Source organism: Theropithecus gelada, chromosome 8 (genome assembly GCF_003255815.1).
Source record: "Theropithecus gelada isolate Dixy chromosome 8, Tgel_1.0, whole genome shotgun sequence".
NCBI lineage: Eukaryota > Metazoa > Chordata > Mammalia > Primates > Cercopithecidae > Theropithecus > Theropithecus gelada.
Genome location: NC_037676.1, coordinates 10,045,614 through 10,063,464, shown reverse-complemented (window position 1 = coordinate 10,063,464; position 17,851 = coordinate 10,045,614). Strand labels below are relative to the sequence as shown.

Sequence of the window (17,851 nt, the reverse complement as noted above, 5' to 3'; positions counted from 1 at the left end):
TTCACGAGCTCTGACTTCTTGGTGCCAGGTTGGCGTGAGCCTGGGCCCGGCCCACTCAGCAGCCCACATTGGCCAGCATCCATCTGCATGTGTGCACTGCGTGCTTCACATCTATTGAGAGTTACAGCAAGTGTTAAACGAGGCGAGTTCACATAACAGGAATTCTGGAACTGCTTGAAAACTAGGAAGATTGTGCAATATCGGCCTTAACGCCACCTGATGGCAGGTGGCCCGGATAGAAAATGGCCCTGCCTTTAGCCAGGACGTGGCTCTCCAGCTTGTCTTCCGTGTGATCACTTGTCACTGCGCTTTTTCTTTCGGTAGTGAAATCCTTCTCCATACCCACGTTTTGTTTTGTTTCTTAAGCTGGGAAACAGAATGGGCCAAGGAGGTTGAGTGACTGAAGACCAACGGTTGCAGCCTCCTCGCCGCGCTGCAGGGGCCGGGCCGCACAGGCTTCTGCTCTTCTCGGTGTCCAGGCTCCTTGGGTGACGCTGGAGTTGTCATGGTGGCAGTTCAGTGTGAGATTTTTTTTACCAGGTATTGTGCTTAAGGGACATGGTTTTCTGCTTTCTTCGCCCTGACAGCGTGAACGAAATAGGCCCTGTTGATTCCACTTCAGCCGAGGAGCCTCGGGGCTCGGAGCTGGTGACGTGCCCAAGGTGATGCAGCTCGTGGGCAGCCATGCCTGCCTCGGGCACAGTCTCCAGCGCCAGGGCTGGGCTCTTCAATGCGGCATTTAGCACAGAAAGTCGTGTTTCAGGCAGTGTGGGCCGCTGTAACAAAACACCTGAGACTGGGTAGTCTATAAAGAACAGACATTCAGGCCAGGCGTGGTGGCTCACGCCTGTAATCCCAGCACTTTGGGAGGCCGAGACGGGCGGATCATTTGAGGTCAGGAGTTTGAAACCAGCCTGGCCAGCATGGTGAAACCCCATCTCTACTAAAAATACAAAAAAACTAGCTGGGGTGGTGGCGCATGCCTGTGGTCCCAGCTACTTGGGAGGCTAAGGTAGAAGAATTGCTTGAACCTGGAAGACAGAGGTTGCAGTGAGCCGAGATCACGCCATTGCACTCCAGCCTGCGTGACACAGTGAGATTCTGTCCAAAAAAAAAGCATTTCTCACAGTTCTGGAAGCTGGAAGTCCAAGATGAAAGTGTGGGCAGATTAGTTTCTGCTGGGAACGCTGCATCCTCATGTGGCGGAGGGGATGGAAGGTCAAGAGGCCTCAGCCAGTTCCCCGCTGCCTTTTTATGAGGCATGAAGCCATTTGCAAGAGCAGGGGGCCCACCTCTTAGTACCTCCGCAATGGCAATTACAATGTCATGTGAATTCTGGCGGGACACGGTCACACCGCAGCACCAGCACCCGGTGAATGTGGTTCTCTCCCATATCAGAATTTCGTGAATTCCACACAAGGTTGCATCTGTTTTATTCTCTGATTGATTCTAAGCCCCGTGTCCCTGGCATGGGATGGCTGCTTGGCAGTGGGGAGTGGATGAGCCAGTGGTACCCAGGGCTGCCAGGCAGAGCCCTGCAGGGAACAGACCCAAGGGCTGACATGGGGATGTCTGCTGAAGGGCGTATTTACCACGATAAGGGCAGGGCTGGGAGACTGGGCAGCCAGTTTCACCCTCGCACAGGGTACCTGGCAAGACCAGCGGCCGGAGGTGACATCCTCAGTAAAGAACGGTGGCCACTGGAAACTGTGCGGCTGGAAGGGGAAACGCTTGGGCCTCTGGTGGGGACCAGCCTGGGGTGGGGTCGGCCAGGGTCAGCTGCCTTTCCTCCATGCTGGGACGGAGTTGTGTGCGTGTGACAAAGCGTTTGATAGCACGCCAAAAGTTTCCTCCATTATGTGTGTGTGAAGTGTTTGACCAGGTCAGAAGTCTTGTTCCATGCGCGTGTGCTCACAAAGAAGCAGAGGGGCCCCGTCGCTCTGCCCTCACGCCACTGAACCGCAGGGGTCTCCCACTCGTCAGGCTTGCGGCTCAGCCGCTAAGTGTGTCAGGTGTGCCTCCTGGGCTCTCCTTCGTGCTCTGTCCTATGGTGGCACAGGCGGTGGGGTTAGACAGGTACCGGTCAGATTACGTAGAGTGGCACAGGCGGTGGGGTTAGACAGGTACCGATCAGATTATGGTGGCACAGGCGATGTGGGGTTAGGCAGGTACTGGTCAGATTACGGTGGCACAGGTGGTGGGGTTAGACAGGTACCGGTCAGATTACGGTGGCATGGGCGGTGGGGTTAGACAGGTACCGGTCAGATTACGGTGGCACAGGCGGTGTGGGGTTGGACAGGTACCGGTCAGATTACGGTGGCACAGGCGGTGTGGGGTTAGACAGGTACCAGTCAGATGCACAGGCTCCCCACACCCCTGCTGTGGCTTTGGCAGTAAGGACAGGACACACCCACGTCACAAGAGGAGCACAGGCAGGGGTGTTGGTGTTGGGGCAGCCCTCAGGGTCTCCAGACCCCGGCCCCCCTCACACAGCAGCCCAGGAAGGAAGGGCAGAGTCCCAGGTGTCACCCAGGATCTCCCAGGAGCTGCCCCTTTCTGCAAGTCACGGGACAGGAATGACAGGTCGGGAGACTGCAGGAAGCTGCCACTTCTGGGGTCAGAACATGCCCAGGCTGCAGGGGCTCCACTGCGGGGTCTTCGAGAGCCAGACAGCCTGCCTTGTGCTGCACACCTGGCTTTGCTCTGTGCAGAACCCAGCACACGTGATTTTGTGTGACATGCCAACAGCCTGGCTCCCTGGACAGGAGGCCTGCCCTGGGGGAGTGGCTGCAGGAGGAGGGTGGGGCGGGCACCCCTGAGTCTGTCCAGCCTTGTCACAGATGCGTCGCCCGCCCTGCAGTCCTGATTTCAGCTCACCTCAGAGTAAATCAGAATAAACCGCACCTGGACTTTCACGAATGCATGTCGACGCTTTCAGTTCACCCCTTCCTTTGCTAACTTTCTTCCTATTTTCTTCTAATGCAAGAGCTTATTAATTCAATATTTATCATTTTGAATAACTTTTTCCCTTTTTAGTAACAAAATGTACTCCACTATTAGTAAAATGTATTTACTATTTTAGTAACAAAAATATACTTGCCTAAACATGTTTAAAATACAGTGATGTGAACAATTCAGATGTCTCTCTTTTCTTTCTTCTGATGACTCAACCCCAAATGTCTGGAATTGACTCCGAGGTATCCAGGGCCTGGAGCCAGCCATCCAAGAGGAAAAAGAACCACACCCTTCCTTCTGGGAACCTGGCCAGGAACCCCAGAGCACAGGCGCCTGGCCTCAGTAACGCTTCATTTCCACATCTGCAGGCCCACGGTGTGAATTCACTTCTTTTCTCTTGTCACTGCGTGTATTTTGCTTTTACTGTTGTGCTGTCACACTTGGCAGCCTCAGCTGCACTCCAGCCCGCCTGAAGCTGTGCATAGCCCATTCCTGCAGGGTTTGATACCTGCAACCTCAAACCCTTCGAAAGATTCCAAAAATTGAACCAAAGTTAAAATCCTCCATTATTACAGAAAGTTATTAAATGTCAAGTCTCAATCTGAAAAGTTTCTGCCTAAACTTTACAGAAAAAACTTTTTTTTTTTTTTTTTTTTTTTAAATTCAAGACAGGGTCTCTGTCGGCCAGGCGTGGAATGCAGTGGCGTGGAGTGCAGTGGCGTGATCACGGCTCACCGCAACCTCAGACTCTTGGGCATAAGCGATCCTCTTGCCTCAGCCTCCAAAGTAGCTAGGATCACAGGTGCATGTCACTATGCCTAGCTAATTTTTAAATTTGTTGTGTAGAAATGCCGGTCTTGCTATCTGGCTCAGGCTGGTCTCAAACTCCTGGGCTCAGGCAGTCCTCCCATACTGGCCTCCCAAAGTGCTGGGGTTACAGGCATGAGCCACCGTGCCCGGCCTACATAGAAAACTTTTATAGTCCTTGTAGCTTTTGCATTTTCTGTGTTGTTTTTCAAAAATAATATGTGAAATGCAAAATCCCAATTGGAACACAGTGCATTTTAGCCGCAGTTTCATTGGTTACAAGGAATTTCCAAGTATATCTGGTCAACCCCAGAGATTTTGTTTCCACACAAAACAACCACAGAGCACAGAACGTTGGAGATGTAGAGTGGTTTTGTGCAACAGCCAAAGCTTAGAAAGGTCGAGGCCACCATGCGATATTCCCATTGTGTGTTTTCTGTAATTTCAGATTATCTCACATAGAAAGCACGCAGCCCTTAAAAAAAATAAAGCTCAGGAAAAATCTCATGTGCTAAATGTGGCTTTTTACATTTTAATTTGGAGCTAGTTGCGGGACTGGAACTGCGTCCTGCCAGCGTGGGTCCCTGGTCAGCCAGTCCTCTGCCAGCTGGTGTCTGTCTTCTGGCCCTTGGTGTGCACGCAGCACAGTTCTGGCCACTGAGAAGGGGAGGGCTTGTGGCTGAGTGAGTTTCCTTTGCAAGTGAATGCAAGGCTGGGTCGAGGACACCTTCCCACCCCCTTCCTGCCTTGTTTTTGCTTGAAATGTAGTCCTGATGCCTACAGGGGCACCTGCTGTTGGCACCATGAGGGGCAGGCGTGAGGATCCACATCCACACTCAGGCATGGGCAGCAACGGGTGGCACAGCCCTGGGCCGCCAGCCTGGGATCCCGTCACGCAAGAAAAACACCAGCCTGTTGGCAGCAGTGCAGGAAGCACCCCACCTGCCGTGTTGACCTTTACCCTTTCTCACAGGTTCCTAAACACACAGGATGAAAAGTGTTAACCTGCTAAGCATGTTAACCATGGGAATGAGGAGAAAACCCTCCCTAGGAGACACTAACAGTTTGCAACTGTGGACTTTTAAAAATCATCTTGGCTGGGAGGGGAGACAGAGTTGGGGGGCCTGGACTCGTCACCTGTGTCTCAGATGCTGCAGCTTCAAAAGGAGGCCTCCTTGTTTAAAGGAAGTTACTCTGTTCCTTTTTTTTTTTTTTTTGGCTTATTTTGAATTAATTTCAAACTTACAGAAATTTGAAGGGAAAAAAAACAAACCTTCCATATACTCTTTAAGCATATTTATCCATTTTTAACTTTTTGCCGCATGTCATAGCAGTCTCTCTCCCTTTCCCTCTGTCTCTCTCTCCTTGCCTCTTTCTCTTTCTTTCTTTCTTTCCCCTACTTTACTTTGTATCCCTTACCCCTTAATACTTTAGTGTTTATTGGCTGGGTACGGTGGCTCACATCTGTCATCCCTGCACTTTGGGAGGCCGAGGCGGGTGGATCACCTGAGGCCAGGAGTGCGAGACCAGCCTGGCCAACATTGTGAAATCTCGTCTCTACTAAAAATACAAAAAATTAGCCGGGTGCACGCTTGTAATCCCAGCTACTAGGGAAGCTGAGGCAGGAGAATTGCTTGAACCCGGCAGGTGGAGGTTGCAGTGAGCCAAGATGGCACCACCGTACTCCAGCCTGGGTGACAGAGTGAGACTATGTCTAAAAAAAAACCAAAAACAAACAAACAAACAAAAAGTTAGTGTTTATTTCCTAAGAATAAGGATATTATCTTATGTAACCACACAAGCTATCAATTCAAGAACTGTAACGTGGAGCCAGTACTTTTTATCTCATCTACAGTTTTCATTCTAATTTTGACAGTTTCTTTCCTATCCTTTATTTTTCTTGGTCCAGGACGGAGTACCAGATCACATCCTCTATTTAGTAATCACATCTCTTTATTCTTTAATCTGTTGCAGTTCTTCAGCCTGTCTTTGTCTTTAACAGCAGTGATATTTTTGAAAAAATACCAGCCGGTTGTATTAAAGCGTGCCCTCAGTTTGGTTTGGTCTGGTATTTTGTCAGGGTTGATTTCGAGTTACGTATTTCCAGCTGGAGTGCTCTGTAAACAATGTCCTTGAGATACGGAACACGGAGGCGTCTGTCAGCCTGCCCTGATTGGCAGTGTTAATTTTGGTCCCCGATAAGGTGGTTCCTCCTCTGAATAGTCACTGATTTTCATCGTCCTTGGGTGTCCTGCAGGAGATCTGCTGAGGCTGAGAACGCCCTGTCTGCCCGTAAAGCCTCCTCCTGCCCCAAGCTGGCCTCACTGGCACCAAGTCACGTTTGCACTCAACTAGGTCAGCCGTTACGGTGAGGGTTCAATCACGTTTGCATTCAGCTGGGTCAACCGTTATGGTGACGGTTCAATGTGTTGATTTTCCACCTCCATCACTTCTCACAGCATTCGATAAAGAAGGGCTACTTTCTTCCCAGTGTTTGTTTACTATCCCTGTGGGTTCATGGATTCTCTGTTTGGCAACGTTATTCTATTTATAGTGGGTTATAACTGATTGTTGTTCTGATAGATGTTGCTGCTTCCGTTGTTCCAGGTTTGCCGTGGGGGTCTGTCCAGGCTGTTCCAGCATCTTTCTTTGGACCAGTCCTTGTTTTGAGTACATCCTTATTTTCTTTTTCTTTCTTTCTTTTTTTACATGTCTGCATTTCTTTCTATTATTATTGTTTTTATTATACTTTAAGTTCTAGGGTACATGCACACAACGTGCAGGTTTGTTACATAGGTATACGTGTGCCGTGTTGGTTTGCTGCATCCATCAACTCGTCATTTACATTAGGTATTTCTCCTAATGCTCTCCCTCCCCCCTCCCCCCACCCCATGACAGGCCCCAGTGTGTGATGTTCCCCACCCTGTGTCCAAGTGTTCTCATTGTTCAATTCCCAACTATGAGTGAGAACATGCGGAGTTTGGTTTTCTGTCCTTGTGACAGTTTGCTCAGAATGATGATTTCCAGCTTCATCCATGTCCCTGCAAAGGACTTCAACTCATCCTTTTTTATGGCTGCATAGTGTTCCATGGTGTATATGGAGCACGTCCTTATTTTCTTTTCTTTCTTGCTTGCTTTTTTCTTTTTTTTTTTTTGAGACAGAGTCTCACTCTATTGCCAGGCTGGAGTGCAGTGGTGCGGTCTTGGCTCACTGCAACCTCTGCCTCCTGGGTTCAAACGATTCTCCTGCCTCAGCTTCCTGAATAGCTAGGACAACAACTGGCACACGCCACCACGTCTGGCTAATTTTTGTATTTTTAGTAGAGATGGGGTTTCACCTTGTTGGCCAGGCTGGTGTCAATTTGTTGACCTTGTGATCCGCCCACCTCTGCCTCCCAAAGTGCTGGGATTAAAGGCGTGAGCCATGCACGCGACCACGTCCTTATTTTCTATGCAGCGGATGTACCTTCTCTGCTGTGCCACTGAATCCAGCCCTTTCTCTGAGAATTCTGGTTCTTTTTAGTGAGGAATGGGATTTGAAGTTAAGATGTGAGTGGGAGAAGTGCTTGTTGCTAGTGGGCCATCAGAACCTCCAGACCCTTCTACCTCCGCTACAACCCAGCCCCACGGCACTTCCTTACCCACCTCACTCCTGTGTGTCCTGTCTTGCATGGTGACCACCCCGGCTCACGGCCGCAGAGGGAGCATCACGCGTGGCTCAAACATGCCATAACACAGAGCAGGTTTGGAATGGCTCCACCCACAGGACCACAAGAAACAAACGCATTGAGACTTCCAGATCTGTTTGCAGCTTTTTTCTTTAGTCTGAGGGTATGCAGTCAAAGTGCTGTCTTCAAAAATTACTTAAATTTTGTCCCAACTCTCTTTCAGATGATGGCTAATTGTTTGAAAGACACTTGGGTTCCTTTGTTGGCATTCTATTGTAGCATTTTCCCCAATTCTTGATAATTTTATTATTTGAATATGTAAAATGTCATGATTCCAAAAGTTAAAACTATTCAAAATGCTATGCTCAGAGAAATGTCTTCTCTCTATTTCTTCTGTCCCGTTTTCTCCAAAAGGAAGCAGTTCGTTTATTTTTATTTTAACAGCTTTCCTGAACTATAATTCACATACCGTAAAATTCACCCGTTTAAAGTGTATTTAGCCGGTTTTAGTATTCATGGAATTGCGAAACCACCACAATCAATTTTAGAACGTTTTTATCAACTTTAAAAAAAAAAAGAATTTGTACCCATTAGTAGCTATTCCCCGTTTCCCGCCCCCGACCCCGACCCGATCCCCTTAGCAGTCCTCCTCCCTGACCTTAGGCAACGGCTAATCTTTTTGTCTTTGCAGATTTGCCAATTCTGGACATTTCCTCTAAGGGAAATCATATAATACATAGCCTTGTGCACCTGACTTCTTTCACACAGCATCATGTTTTCAAGGTTCATCCGTGTTGTAGCGTGTAGCAGTACTTTATCCCCTTTTATTGCCAAATCATACCCCATAGTATGGACTGACCACGTTTTATGTAGCTGTCTGTCAGTGGATGGCCATTGGCATCGTTTCCTCTTTTTGGCTGTTATGAACAACTCTGTGATGAACATGGTGGCATGTTTTTGTGGGGACATAGGTGTCCCCTCTCGTATGTATTCCACCAGGAGTGTATGTATTCCACCAGGAGTGTATGTATTCCACCAGGAGTGTATGTATTCCACCAGGAGTGTATGTATTCCACCAGGAGTGGAACTGCTGGGTCCTACATTCGCTCTATGGTTAGATGCTGAGGAACTGTCAGAGCATTTCCTGAAGCACCTGCACTCTTGGCTGCTTTACGCTTCCATCAGTGCATGAGGGTTCCGGGCTCTGCACATCCTCAGCAGCCCCAGTCTCTATCCCTCTGCGTCCTGACCGCCATGCCAGTGGGTGTGCGGTGGTGCCTGGGTGTGGCTTGATTCCCATTTCCCTGATGGCTGATGACGCTGAGTGTCCTCACTGGCACCCGGCCCCTTCATGTGTTTTCCCGAGAGCAACGCCGCTTCACATCCTGTGTCCGCTTGGCCCAGTGGGGTAATTCCTACCCCGTGGAGTGGAGAGTTCTGGGTCTACTCTGGATGCACAGCACTTATGAGACACCTGGTCTGCGCAGACCTCTTTCCACTCTGGGCTTGTCTTTTCACTCTACTGATGTTTCTGGAAGTTTCCTTTTGTTGTTTGTGGTTTTCGGATCGTATCACAAAAGGCTTTGCCTAACCTGAGACTGCAAAGATTGACACTCGTATTTTTTTCTGAGAGTTTTAGGGTTTTACTTTTTACATTTAGGTCTTTGATCCCTTTCTAGTTTATGTTTCTCCTTAGTTAGCCTGTTCTAGGCCGTCCTTTGTTTTTTACAAAAATCCTTCTTGCTACAATTTCAGCATTTTTATTTTTGAAAAACATATGTCTTTCATCTGTACTTCCTAACTAATACACCGTTTTTAAAAATGTACTTTTTTATGTTAGCAAATCTCTCTATATCTGCAGGGTCTTTTGTTCTGTATTTTGTTGATTTGTTTCTTACTTGCTTGTTTTTTGGTTTGATTGGTCTTGTTCAAGCTCTATTTTATTAATCTTTCTGAGAAGTAAGGGGTTTTTTTGGTTAATCTTTTTTTTGATAATTTTTTATTTGTTTCTGTCCTTATATTCATTATTTCCTTTCTTCTTGTTGTTTTCAATTTATTCAGTTTTTCTATTCAGTTTTCCGATTTTTGTATTGAATATTTTGTTTTATTTTGAAGTTTTCTTGCTTCCTGTAAATACATTTGAAATTATAAAATTTCTTTTAAGTACTAATTTAACATTGTCCCACAAAATTTTACATTTTTGTTTTTATTTTAATTTGGTTCTAAATATTTTGTAACCCTCTTCTGATTTACTTTTAAACCCAAGGGATGTTTAGTAATGCCATTTCCTTTCCAAAAATGTGGTATTTTAAAACTTCTATCCTTTTGTTATTTATTTCAAGATTTATTATACTGTTATGTTAGAACACACTTTGTTGCTTTAGAGTTTATTGTATTTCTTTCTTGCTAAATACATTTTTCATGATATATGATCAAATTGTATAAACATTCTATACATTTTTACAAGTATAGTCTTCATTGGATGAGATTTCTATGTAAATATAATGATTTAGAATTTGTATATTTCAAACCTTTGATGTCTGCTATTTTATATGTTTTAAGGAATATCTAATATAATTACCAACTTACGTTTTTCTCTGTATAGTTGTGTGAGTTTTTGCTTTTTTTTTTTTTTTTTTGAGGCAGAGTCTCCCTCTTGTCACCAGGCTGGAGTGCAGTGGCACAATCTCGGCTCACTGCAACTTTTGCCTCTCAGGTTCAAGTGATTCTCCTGCCTCATCCTCCCGAGTAGCTGGGACTACAGGCACGTGCCACCACGCCCAGGTAGTTTTTGCATTTTTAGTAGAGACAGGGTTTCGCCATGTTGGTCAGGCTGGTCTCAAACTCCTGGCCTCAGGGGATCCGCCTGCCTCGGCCTCCCGAAGCGCTGGGATTACAGACGTGAGCCACTGCACCTGGCCAGTTTTTGCTTTTATTTATTTCTGTCCTTATATTCATTATTTCCTTTCTTGTTGTTGTTTTCAATTTATTCAGTTTTTGAATCATAATGGTTGCATCTTGTTCATTTGTTTCCTCTTTCAAGTATATAACATCATGCTGTTCTTTGGTGATTACTTTGCTTTGGACTTTGCAGATAGCAGGGCTACTGTCTAGTTTTATATTGATTCAAATTTGCCTAGCGCTTCTTTTTCTATTTATTTTAAACTTTTTAGTGTCCTTTACTTTCAAATATGCTTCCTTGGAAAACTGTTGATTCTTTTTTTATAAATCCAAGCTTCATACTGGTGTTTTAGCTCATTAAGTTGATCGTGTCTGTGGTTGCAGCAGGACTTTATTTCTGCCTCCTTTGTTCATAATTGGCTTTTACATTCCTTTCCTTTTCCCCAAGTTTCTTCTATAGATTTTAATAGTGGTTACCTTTAGTTTAAGATCCACATTGATACATATCTAATCCTATTTATTTCCTGAGCAGATTAATATTAAATCTTTGGATTCCCATGTTGATTCTGTTTAGATATTTACTTTTGTGTTGTTGTAAATGTACTTCATCCTCTCTCCTCACTTCGGTCCTGGCTTTTTGTTTGTTTTTTTTTTTTGAGATGGAGTCTCGCTCTGTCGCCCAGGCTGGAGTGAGCGGCGTGATCTCGGCTCACTGCAAGCTCCGCCTCCCGGGTTCACGCCATTCTCCTGCCTCAGCCTCCCGAGTAGCTGGGACTACAGGCGCTCTCCACCATGCCTGGCTAATTTTTGTATTTTTAGTAGAGACGGGGTTTCACCGTGTTAGCCAGGATGGTCTCGATCTCCTGACCTCGTGATCCGCCTGCCTCGGCCTCCCAAAGTGCTGGGATTACAGGTGTGAGCCACCGTGCCCGGCCAGTCCTGGCTTTTTTAGATAACAATAGACTTTATTAAAATCTATTTGATCTAAAGCTTTTTATACCCATAGTTCCTATCAACATCCTCCTGGATTTATTTATCTTCTAATTTCCTTGAAGAACGTTTTCAAAGTGGGTCTTGGAAAAGTGGATCTTCTGAGGCCTTTGATACTGGAAGATAATTTGATGTGTGCTCATACTTCAGTGACAGTTGAGCTGGCTATAAAATTCTACGTCAAATTCTTTTTTTAATGTTTTATTTTATTTATTTATTTATTTTTCAGATGGAGTCTTGCTCTGTCCCCCAGGCTGGAGTGCAGTGGCATGATCTCAGCTCAGCTCGCTGCAACCTCCAACTCCCTGGTTCAAGGGATTCTCCTGCCTCAGCCTCCCTGGTAGCTGGAATTACAGGCATGCGCTGCCACACCCAGCTAATTTTTGTGTTTTTAGTAGAGACGGTGTTTCACCATGTTGGCCTGGATGGTCTCCATCTCCTGACCTCATGATCCTCCTGCCTCGGCCTCCCAGAGTGCTGGGATTACAGGTGTGAGCCACTGCACTTGTCTTCTGTGTCAAATTCTTTTCCTTGAGGTCTTTAAAAATATTACTCCAGTGTCTTCTGGCACCCAGTGTGGCTGCTGGAAACTCTGAAACCAAACTTACTCTTTCGTTGGTGATCTGCTCTTCATAGAAACTTTTGGAATTTTCTTTGATATTCTTGAGTTTCACTATCAATTACGGGTAAGTTTCTCATCCATCCTATTTGACACTCTCTAAGCCCTTTCAGTTTGAGAGCTTTCATCTTTGTTTAATTTTTTCTCATTTTACCTTCAAGTATTTTTTCCTCCATTTTTATTTGTCTCCTTGTTCCTGGAACTCCATTATCTGTACATTGCCACTTCTTTAATTACCTTAATCACCTTTAACCATTCTTTCATAGGTTCTCTCTTTTCCTGTTGCCTTCTGGGCGAGTTGCCTCTAGCCCGCTCACCTGGCTTTGGCCGCATTTGGCCTCATCATGTTCCTTATTTCAATTATTTCATTGGATGCTAGACATTCCTTCTTCCCTGCTTTATGTCTCTGGTATCTGCCCTTATCTCTTTGAATATGTTTATTTGTATGAATTCTTGGTGCATCTGTTTTAAAACTTTAAACAGGAGAGGCCGAGGCGGGTGGATCACCTGAGGTCGGGAGTTCGAAACCAGCCTGGCCAACGTGGTGAAACTCTGTCTCTATTAAAAATACAAAGATTAGCCGGGTGTGGTGGTGCGGGCCTGTAGTCCCAGCTACTCAGGAAGCTGAGGCAGGAGAATTGCTTGAACCCAGGAGGCAGAGGTTGCAGTGAGCCGAGATTGCGCCACCGCACTCCAGTCTGGGAGACAGAGAGAGATTCATCTCAAAAAATAAAAATAAAATAAAATAAACAAATAAAATTTTAAACAGTATCCTCAGCTCAACTTGTTTCTTTTTCAGGGGTTACAGTCCTCAGGTGTTAGCTCTTTGGAGTGGGTGTGATCCCCCTGGGGTCTAAGACACGGGTCAGAGGAGGCCCAGGTCAGGTCTTCCCCAGAACTGGGGCCAGGAAGGGGAAGAGTCTGGGCCAACCACTCCATTGGCTCCAGCCCTACCGCCAGCATCTGGGGGCAGGGAGTTGCAGTCAAGCTCTTAAAAAACAAAAGCTGAGGCCGGGCGCGGTGGCTCAAGCCTGTAATCCCAGCACTTTGGGAGGCCGAGACGGGCGGATCACGAGGTCAGGAGATCGAGACCATCCTGGCTAACACGGTGAAACCCCATCTCTACTAAAAATTACAAAAAACTAGCCGGGCGAGGTGGCGGGTGCCTGTAGTCCCAGCTACTCGGGAGGCTGAGGCAGGAGAATGGCATGAACCCGGGAGGCGGAGCTTGCAGTGAGCTGAGATCCGGCCACTGCACTCCAGCCTGGGTGACAGAGCAAGACTCCGTCTCAAAAAAAAAAAAAAAAAACACAAAAAAACAAAACAAAACAAAACAAAAAAAAAACAAAAGCTGAAAGTGCAGCGAGGTGAGGTATCCCCTGAGGACAGGATGCCGAGACCTGTCTGCTGTGCAGGGGAGGGGAAGGAGGGCGGGGCCATCTCCCACCCAGCCCTGAGCCTCCCTGATGATGCTCCCACCCACCCAGCTCCAGATGGTGCTCCCACTCACAAGATTGCTGCTTTTCCCATAGACTGGAAGCAACTCCAGGCCTTCTCTCCAGCTGTCCCTGAATTCTCCTTGTCTCCTTTCTTCCTAACTTCCTCAGTCCAAGGCTTGGAGGCCGCAGTCTGCAAATCAGGACCCATGTCCCTCTCCACACCTTCCCATTTGTGTAGTTCTGTTTGGAGTCTGGACTCAGCAAATCTCTGTCCTCCTGGACCAGGTTTTGGTGCCCTGGGGCTGCTGTGGAACCTGCCCCAGGTGTTTTCCGGTCATTACAGATCCCAAGACCCTCCTAGGTCCCAGATCCCTGGATCTGGAGGAGTGGGGCCCCTTCTGCCAGGCTTCCTCCCTGGGTCACGAACTCGCATCTGCCCGGACTCTCAGTGCTGTCTCTCTCTCTCTCTCTCTCTCTCTCTCTCTCTCTCTCGCTCGCTCCTTCTCACTGTCCACTAGATTTTATGGAGGAATCCTGAGAGACGTCCCAGGCTGCCTACCATCACATCGACCATGCCCACCAGCATTGAGGCTCTGCACCATCTCCCCCGTCCTGTCTGAAGCCCCTTCCACCCGGTACCGTCACCCCCTCACACTCAGGGGTACTGGTCCGTCTACGCCATGCTGAGAGCTGCTGCCATGAAAAGACCCCTGATCTCACCCCCTCCAGCAGCTACCTCTTCTCCGCTTTCTAGAGAAACCACCTAGGAGGACTTTGTACACACACCAGCCCCACCTCCTCTTTCCTGTTGTCTCTAAGGCCCGAGGCCCACCACAGTGCCCTCTGCCCCCCACAGTCACCCCTGCCAGGGCGCCGGCGGCCACATCCCTCCAGTGCCCTGCAGCAGCGTTTGCTCCACCAACCCCTCCTCCAGAAGGGCTTTTTTGGGAGGGATCCTGGAGCCCGATCCTGGTCCCCCTCCCATCATCCTAACCTCCTCCTGTCTTTCTTCTCCAGCTATTTTTTTCTGAGAGGATCTTCCCAGGCAAAGTCACCTGTAAATCACATCCATACCCCAGAAGCTCCCAAAATCTCATCTTCAGCCCAGACCTGAATACTGGGTCAGCTGACATCTTACCTGGGCATCCACACCAGGACTTTGCTTTCCCGGACAAGGTGCTCTTCCTCCTGTTACCTCCATCTCGGTACCAGGGGCTGCTCTCCTTCCAGTTGTTGAAGTCAAACCTCTTGGGATTTTTCTTGATTCCTCTTTCTCTTCAAACCCCCGTCCAATCCCAGGGCCAATCCTGTTGACCTATCCTGTTCATAATAAAGCCCTGTGCCCTCCGCTCCTCCTCTGGTGGTTTGATGAGCGTTCTTGTACCCATCACTAATTTGATCCCAGCGTCTCCACTGGAGACAGGAGATGCCTCTGCACACACTGACGCACACTGAGTGTCACAGCAATTCCACTGGTGGGAGACAGACATCCCCGAGCATTTGAACAATCGCTTTTCTTTGTTGAAGTTTTCTTCCACCCCATTCACTGTCTCCTCTGACCACACAACTTGATTTTGCCTCTTTCTCCGTGTTGAAGGCTGCCCGGTGGTCTTTGACTGTTGATTTCTCAGCATAAGGCACTGAGAAGGGATGTGGAACCCTGGGGGTCTGTGTGTGTGTGTGTGTGTGTGTGTGTGTGGTGTAAGGAGGTTTGCCTGTGGGCCCTGGGATGACCAGGGAGGCGCATGGGTCTCATGTTGAGGAACCCACGAATCACGCAGATTTTTCTCGTGGGTGTGTTTCCCTGAAAGGAATTCTGTCCCCTGGGGTGTGGGGTGGAAGGACCTGTCACTCTGTCCCCTGGGGTGTGGGGTGGAAGGATCTGTAATTTGGTTGCCACAACTCTTGGATCCAAGTCGGCAAAGGTCACTGTTCCTTTACTCCTGCTTCCCGTTCCTGCCTCGGAATCTCCATGACAGTGTCTTCTGGCCAATGTCTCCTGGGCCCTCCCAGCTGGGCCGGGGCTGCCGCCTGCCCTCCTGGGTGTGGAGGAGGACCTGGAGATCCCGTGCCTCCTGCTTTCAGCCTCGCCTGATGCCCCCTTTCAGAGATGCCTGAGCCTCCCCAGGCTCTCCCTGTGGCTCCAAGTAGCCTCCTCTGGCCTCACCGGTGTCCACCCGTCCATCATCTGTCCCTCAGCCTCCAGCCCTCAGACTTTGCCGTGGCCTCTGCCTTTCACTGTCTTGGCCCTGGAGCATTTTGTTTCTCCTCCCCTTCCTCCTTCTTCTAATTCTTCTTTTAATTCTTCTTCTTCTTCTTCTAAATGGAGACAGGGTCTCACTATGTTGCCCAGGCTGGCCTTGAATTCCTGGCCTTGAGCAATCCTTTTGTCTCAGCCTCCCAAAGGGCTGGGATTACAGGCGTGAGCCACCATACCCGGCCATGCCTTCTATCTTCTGCCTTCTATCTTCTTTCTCTACTTTCAACACTTAAATAATTTTAACCGGGTTTCAGCAGGAAATGGATGGACATGAGTGCTCTGTCTGCCTGTTGGATCTGCCTGTTGGCCGGAAGCCCTTGCATCTGATCTAAACAACCCCCATCTTGCCTTTGTTAGGGTTTCTGCTTGGTTTTATTCATAAAATTGACGTCTCAACTCTAATATTTATGTTCTTGTCACAGACAACTGTGATAGACTAATCAGTTACCTAATTGTCCTAAACCCAATCTTTTAATAAAATCTGGTTTCTTAAGAACTGGAGCGACAGGTTTGTGAGAAAGCTCCTGCCCGGACGAGGCCAAGAGCGGCGGAGTGAGTTTCAGGCTCCCAGAGGTGGGAAGTATTTCGGATTTAGGCTGTAAAGAATTCCCTGTAAAAATAGCTGAACAGATTGGTCTCATATCACTGTGGGACTTTCTTGGAACATGAGGTGAGGTTATGGGTTGGCTTGAAAATAAAACCACGTTTTCCTCTTTCGGCCGCGCTAGTGAGCTGGACCCGTCGCCATGGGCCGTGTGATCCGTGGACAGAGGAAGGGCGCCGGGTCTGTGTTTCGCGCGCACGTGAAGCACCGTAAGGGCGCTGCGCGCCTGCGCGCCGTGGATTTCGCCGAGCGGCACGGCTACATCAAGGGCATCGTGAAGGACATCATCCACGACCCGGGCCGCGGCGCGCCGCTCGCCAAGGTGGTCTTCCGGGATCCGTACCGGTTTAAGAAGCGGACGGAGCTGTTCATTGCCGCCGAGGGCATTCACACGGGACAGTTTGTGTATTGCGGCAAGAAGGCCCAGCTCAACATTGGCAATGTGCTCCCTGTGGGCACCATGCCTGAGGGTACGATCGTGTGCTGCCTGGAGGAGAAGCCTGGAGACCGTGGCAAGCTGGCCCGGGCATCAGGGAACTATGCCACCGTTATCTCCCACAACCCTGAGACCAAGAAGACCCGTGTGAAGCTGCCCTCCGGCTCCAAGAAGGTTATCTCCTCAGCTAACAGAGCTGTGGTTGGTGTGGTGGCTGGAGGTGGCCGAATTGACAAACCCATCTTGAAGGCCGGCCGGGCCTACCACAAATATAAGGCAAAGAGGAACTGCTGGCCACGAGTACGGGGTGTGGCCATGAATCCTGTGGAGCATCCTTTCGGAGGTGGCAACCACCAGCACATCGGCAAGCCCTCTACCATCCGCAGAGATGCCCCTGCTGGCCGTAAAGTGGGTCTCATTGCTGCCCGCCGGACTGGACGTCTCCGGGGAACCAAGACTGTGCAGGAGAAAGAGAACTAGTGCTGAGAGCCTCAATAAAGTTTGTCTTTATGCCAAAAAAAAAAAAAAAAAAAAGAAAATAAAACCAAGCACATTTCCCGATGAGGGAATGGGGCTGTGGTTAGGGTGGGATCCGTGGGGGTTCTGGGGTGCTGGCAGGGCTCGGCGTGTGATCTGGTTACGTAGCTGTTTGCTTTATAACCATTTACCAAATGTACGGTTTGCGAATTCTTCTGCATGTATGTTTTATTTCACAATAAAATGTCAACTTTTTTAAACAACTAAGCAAAGTGAAGAACAATGCAGTGCAGTTTCTTTGGAAATACGCTTTGGTAGTTATTTAATTGGGCAAATGGAAAATTACTTTTTTTTTTTTTTTTGAGACGGAGTCTCACTCTGTCGCCCAGGCTGGAGTGCAGTGGCCGGATCTCAGCTCACTGCAAGCTCCGCCTCCTGGGTTTACGCCATTCTCCTGCCTCAGCCTCCCGAGTAGCTGGGACTACAGGCGCCCGCCACCTCGCCCGGCTAGTTTTTTTGTATTTTTTAGTAGAGACGGGGTTTCACCAGGTTAGCCAGGATGTTCTCAATCTCCTGACCTCGTGATCCACCCGTCTCGGCCTCCCAAAGTGCTGGGATTACAGGCTTGAGCCACCGCGCCCGGCCAAATTACTTTTTATGAAGACGGTTTCTGCATATCACAAAAACGCCGTGTG

At 48.3% G+C, this 17,851-nt stretch overlaps 1 protein-coding gene and 1 pseudogene across 5 annotated transcripts; both read left to right on the top strand.

The window, feature by feature from the left end:
• The first annotated feature begins 1,309 nt into the window (after positions 1-1,309).
• LOC112629836 lies at positions 1,310-3,137 on the top strand (annotated as a pseudogene). Its single transcript, XR_003120759.1, has 2 exons — positions 1,310-1,404; positions 1,509-3,137. The product of XR_003120759.1 is annotated as an uncharacterized LOC112629836 (transcript).
• A 13,198-nt stretch (positions 3,138-16,335) lies between these two features.
• LOC112629903 (60S ribosomal protein L8) lies at positions 16,336-17,223 on the top strand. Of its 4 annotated transcripts, none has more exons than XM_025393714.1 (2): positions 16,349-16,790; positions 16,854-17,223. In XM_025393714.1, exons 1-2 carry the CDS (start codon positions 16,386-16,388, stop codon positions 17,157-17,159), a joined length of 711 nt encoding a protein of 236 aa, XP_025249499.1. In that variant the 5' UTR covers positions 16,349-16,385; the 3' UTR covers positions 17,160-17,223. The 4 variants fall into 4 exon arrangements, with proteins under 4 accessions (XP_025249497.1, XP_025249499.1, XP_025249498.1 ...); XM_025393713.1 differs by having other exon boundaries at positions 16,351-16,565; positions 16,626-17,223; XM_025393715.1 differs by having other exon boundaries at positions 16,351-16,664; positions 16,743-17,218.
• The last annotated feature ends 628 nt before the right edge of the window (positions 17,224-17,851 follow it).

Bases quoted from the DNA above. Each gene is read 5' to 3' on its own strand.
- LOC112629903 (XM_025393712.1), top strand. From the start codon at position 16,386: ATGGGCCGTGTGATCCGTGGACAGAGGAAGGGCGCCGGGTCTGTGTTT.